Below are 6006 nucleotides of genomic sequence, written 5' to 3' on the forward strand. Positions count from 1 at the left end.
TGGTTGATCTCAGGATGTAATACTATGTTGGGTTGATAGAGCCTGGTTTGTTGGTGTGTCAGCCCGATTTGATGATCCGACCCAACAAGGATGCGTTATGATTTTTTGACAGATTTTCACAAATGTTTGTGCCATGGAGGGTAAGCTTGAGCCGATAGACCCAAGCCGAAGCAAATTAAGGTCAAGCAGAGAGTTCGCTCAAGTCTTGGGGCTTGACAGGTATCTCGAGCGAGAATCAAATAGATTTCTCTCACTCAAAGCACGCTCTACACTTTGCTCGAGTGAATGACGCAGAAAAGTAAAAAATAAGATTTTCGCCGTCATGTGACACTATGAATATATATCATGTATTTAATGAACAGATTAGTATGCCTTAAGTGTTTTGAAGAGTGATATTTCATCTCAAAGTGTAATTTCATGTGATTCTTCAGCATAATAAAATTTTCTGTAGCTAGGTCTATCAATTTCATAGAGTTTAGGAAGCAAGTAGACTATATATAACAAATTGTGTGATAAATTGAGGGGGACATGATTTATAGGCTAAAACAATTACATTAAAGTTAATCACTCTCCGACTGATCTTGTACAGCACTCCTAAGTACCTTGACTCACGCTAGACTAGTTATCCAGCAATATTCGGAATTAAAGAACAATTTCACAGATAAAGAGAGATTAATTTATTGCCTGAGAGTCTAAGACATGCAGTACATGTATACATGATGATATTGATGATTAATTGGCCGGCGGTGAGCGATTGATCAAGATCTAAGATCAACTAGTACCAGTACTGTTGCCTTGCCCGGTTTTGATCCTCATATGCTCTACGTAAGTCCTGCCATTGAGACTCCTGGAGAAGAAATCCTTCACATATTTCTCCATTGCCACCCTTCTGAATAATGGTGGGTTATTTGGGTTTAACAATGTATTTGAGGGTCCAACCTCTGCCTTGAATTTTGGGTTGAAGAACAAAGCAACTGACATCCTCTCTTTTGTTGAATTCACTGTTGCTCTGTGCTCCACGCTGTTATATACCCCATTGCTCAAAATCTGCATGCATGCAAAAGCATATTATAACCCGCGCTCGGTTAATTAAAATTAAAAATGATTTTTAGAAATAATTTAGAGATGATCAGTTCAAATATTATTTTGTATATAATAAAAAAACACCTTAGAAAATTAAGTTGGTGTAAATTATTATAACCATATATAGTAAGTCATTATATTTGCAACCAAATTAATTAAAGGTATTATCTTTTCTTCCATACATGCAGAGTGATCATCCTATCAATATAAACAAACTGTTTTAAACTACCTAAAATAGTTTTTCCTCTCCCCAACGAAATCATGTTCATATATACCATCGTTAATTTACTAGAACCTCAACCTATCACTTAATTATTTCACAAAAATATACAAAATAAAAAAGAATAATCACAAACTAAAAAATATACTCACGAATTATTAGCTTTTAAACTTCACCGCTTGCTGTTTTTGCAGACCTCTTGTATAATTTTAACCGATCTCGTCACTTTTATCTTGGGGTGTAAATCGGTCCGGTCCGGTAATGGATCGAAATTTTTAATCTATCATTTTCTCCATATCGAACAAGACCGAACATTTATATAGATCAGACCGGTAGCTATTGGTCTAGTCCGGTCGGTCCGTTCAGTCCGACCTAATTATTTTATTTTTTTTTCAAATAAATTAATAAAAAAATTATTTAAATTACTAAATTAAGATTAAGTGAATTATTAATGTGAATTATGTAAAAAATTACCTAATTATTTTAATTAAGTATAAATAGTAGAGTATGCATGATGTATTAGCTATTTACATATAATGACATAAATTAAATGAAAATTACATCACTAACTTATATAACTATATAAAAATAATATCTTAAATTATTAAAACTATTTAAAAAAATATATATAGGAATTCAGTCTAGTCCAAAATTTGTAGATCTTAGGATCGGACCGAATTTTTTCAGTCCAAAATTTGTAGGATCGAGATCGACTAGTCTCAATTAAACTTCGGTCCGATCCGATATGTTTTTTCGGTTTGAACCGAACTCCTTACACCCCTACTTACACAAAGCACATAACCTAAAAACTTGTCTCAAAACTTGTAATTTTTTTTTTGATATAACCTATACTTTAGGAATATTGTACATGAGAATTAAGAATCCCAAATGGTCACACAAAACGTCATATGTTGAATTAATATTGCTTATGTCATGGTCTGCATGTACATAATATGATGACACTTCTCATGTAGTACTACATCGGTTTGGATACAGAAACACTTTTAATTACTCATCTCATCTCATCATTAACTTTTTTCTAAATCCTAATACAAAATATAATAAATAATTCAACTTTTTCAAATCCCAAAACAATAATAATATTAAAAAATAATATTCTAACAATATTTTTTCAACTTATCTAAAACCATCTCATCTCACTATCCAAATAAGCACTTAGACCTCGACAGTTCATGATAGCTAGGCCGCTTAGGATATCTTTTTAATGTCATACATCATGATGAGATCATATTTATGTTAGAACTAGATTGAACCACCCTCTCACCCAAGACAATCTATGATAACTGATCTTCTTCTTCTTTTTTAATATAAAAAATTAAAAAAAAAAACAAATGCATTAAAGTTTTTGCTAAAACTTAAAATTAATGTAGCCAGCTTAAATATATATATAAAAATATATATATTGAGGAGTTTTCTTAAAACCAAAATTGTAAAAGTTTTAGAAGACGTAAAATATCGTTAATTCTAAAACCCATAATGTTTTTTTTCCATAATTTATTGAGCTTATTCAATGAGCTTCCCTTACTAGCTAGCTTTATCTCATTTTATTGTTTTCTCTAGGTTGATGCATATGGTGATCATGATTCCTTTTATCTTTGAATTACATCTAGTACTATAACTTTATTCTGCATTATATTACTTTATATAGCAAAATATATATTATGTGAAAAATAAAATTCTTAAAAATATTTATCAATTAGTTATTCAAACGGCTGGCCTTCTTAAAAATAAATTCTTGGCTAAGGGATAATATTTATCAATGAGTAATTGGTCTCTACCCGCCTGCTTCGGCTAATTTCTATTGGAATATATATCACTTTTTTTTTTTTTTTATTTTACTTTTTTCGAGGTTAAATATTCTTACTAATATTAAAAAAAGAATATGAGAGAAGATCGAAGACATTAGCATGTATATTTGGTCTGCTTTCATAATTATATATATATATATATATATATATATGATGACGTGAATGCAGATACATATATCTCGGCTATAAATATAAATATAAATATATATATATATATATATATATTGTGGAATATATATCGTACATTAATAGTAAATGCGTGTTTTCAATCATGTTGAATATTAGCATATCAAGTAAGTACGAGCAACTAGCTAGAAACAGTGAAACCGTGTTACGTAAATTTAAGGCACCCATAAAAGATACTTTAATTCCTATAATTAAGACCACGTAGTACGTTAGAAATTAGTTGTTAGATCGGCCTCCTAAATTACGAAGTTTGAACACGAGACCAAAGAGTTTCCAGAAAAGCGGACGACTGGTTGATTCACGTTTTTCATATATGCACGTTTTTCATTTCTTAATTGATCTTTCTTTCATACCAAACTTTGAAATATATAGATGGATCAGATCAAGAGAGGAACGATCACAAACCTCTAGAATGTCTCCAATATTCACAACAAAGCCATCTGGGCGGAAGCTTACGGGAATCCAAACCCCGTCTTTCTTTATTTGAAGGCCTTCGACTCCATTAACCTGGTGAAGGATGGTGATTCCGGTTGCGTCCGAATGAGGCGTGAGACCCACAACCAGCTCCGGTTGTGGGCACGGAGGATAGTAAGTCATCCTCACAGATTGCATCCCATCTTCAAACAACTCCTCCATCTCTTCCTTCTCCAGCAATAGGGCCTTTCCCAGGTAATCGAACAGTGTCATAGCTAGTCTTTGCAACTCCAATATGTAAGTCTCCAGAGTTTCTCTGGCGAAACCAGATCAATAATAGATCAGTACAAATTGTTCATGTTCCAAAAACAGAATAAAAGATCAAGATATATAAATGCAGTTTGTGTTGTTTGTGTGTGTGTGTGTGTGTGTCAGAGAGAGAGAGAGAGAGAGAGAGAGAGAACCTCAAAGAAGAAGGAAGTTCGGGGAAGAGATATGGCTTTCTTCTATGAATTGGGTTTATTATCATATATACCCTATCACCCCAATCAAGTCTCTGTTCATCGGACCGGACCACGGTTCCAAAGCCTTCAACATCACCTGGTCTTACCTTCAACTTCATTTTTTCCTCCACAGGAAGCTTGAAGAATCCTTCAATCTCATCATTCAGCTTCTCCACGAGTGAAGAACTAACTCCATGATTGACCAACTGGACAATAACAACATAAAAACTGTACGTAATTAGCTTCAGCTTTCTCAATATTAGAGTTGAAAATGATAAAGCCAACCCATGCAAGCTAGATATATGTATATTAATCCTAGCAATTGCATATATAGGCACGTTCATTTGATAATATGCGAGCCCAAAACGATAATTTTCCAGTGCTAACGTATATGAAAGATCAAAACTAAAAAATAATTAAGAATTAGCTAGCAGACCTGAAACATGCCCCATTCGATGCAAATAGAGTGCAACTTCTCGAGTTCAAAGTCTTTGGTATCTTCAGAAACCAATTTTTTCATGTCAACTGTGGGGATCGCAGGGAAAGAGGTCTTTAGAACTGGGGCGGGATCTTGACCAACGCGAATAAAGCGTTCTGGGACTTTGATCTTGGGGTCTAATTTTCGGAGCTCCTCGTCTATGCTCAGCACTAGATGATCAGAACAAGTGATCAAACCCACTTGCTGTGATGCCATTTTTGCTTTGCCAAAGTGATCAGTGCAGGTACTGCGCACAGCTCTCCACCCAAGTCATGTACGTGATGGGGGCATATATAGCCATAACCATTGGACCAGAAGTAGCGTTCCATAAAAAAAACGTGCGTCAATTAAACTAGCTGGCTGTAACATTAATGTTTTTGATGATGATATATACATGTGTACGTACGTATTGGATCATTGATAAAGATTATAAGGGACTAATTTGGGAATTAGAAGTCAATATTCCCGGTGGCTCAATATATATATATATATATATAAAAATATTAAAAACTGAGGTTTTCAAACAAATAAAGGTGAAAATTATGAGTTTTTGTTTTTCAATGCTGGTATAGTGACATAACAAAATCTCATATTAAATATAATATATAATTTGAAAACTATTTTTGAGCCATGCAAAATTATTATTAGTTATAGTTTTTATTCGAGATTTCTGAATATACATTTTTGGGCTCCCCTGATAATTTATAAGATGATTACAATTCTTTTTTAAATTAATTAGATAAGAAAAAGGCAAAAATACTTATAATAGCTAGTAATGCCTTTATGAAGAAGATCCCTTAAAGTTTTTATCTAAATTTTAGAGCCTACAGTATGAGATAGATAGACATATAAAATGAACTTTATGTACATTATTTATAGCTGCCTAAATGAAATTTTTGAATAATATTAATACTTGATAAATATTATAGCATGTATCTGTTTACTAGGCTCTAAATTTAGTTTGGACCAAAAATTCAAAGGAGTACATAATTAATTTGAATCTAAGTACTCCTTATGGTTATTAATTATATAAGGTTGTAACAGGCATAGTGAACTAATATTAAACTATCTCACATCATCTCATCTCATTTCATCTCATCTAATTTCAAATAATAATCTTACTAACTACTATTCACAAACCATTTCAACTCATCTCATATTATCTTACTATCCAAACAAACACTTAATATTAGTCCATAAGTAGTTCGAATGTCATACGTAACCTTTAATTGAAAAGAGAAATATCTTTATTTCATAAGACCTAATTTCAGCGTTAGAAAGGAATGTGTGAAC

General features: G+C 32.5%; 1 protein-coding gene across 1 annotated transcript; it reads right to left on the bottom strand.

Moving 5' to 3' along the window:
- Positions 1-527: 527 nt before the first annotated feature.
- LOC108998047 (protein SRG1-like) lies at positions 528-4958 on the bottom strand. The gene is made up of 4 exons (XM_018974473.2): positions 4672-4958; positions 4197-4441; positions 3724-4048; positions 528-1047 (listed from the first exon to the last, which is right to left on the bottom strand). The coding sequence occupies exons 1-4, from the start codon at positions 4927-4929 to the stop codon at positions 772-774; spliced, it is 1104 nt and encodes a 367-aa protein (XP_018830018.1). The 5' UTR covers positions 4930-4958; the 3' UTR covers positions 528-771.
- Positions 4959-6006: the final 1048 nt, after the last annotated feature.

Source organism: Juglans regia, chromosome 3, assembly GCF_001411555.2.
Source record: "Juglans regia cultivar Chandler chromosome 3, Walnut 2.0, whole genome shotgun sequence".
NCBI classification, from domain to species: Eukaryota; Viridiplantae; Streptophyta; class Magnoliopsida; order Fagales; family Juglandaceae; genus Juglans; species Juglans regia.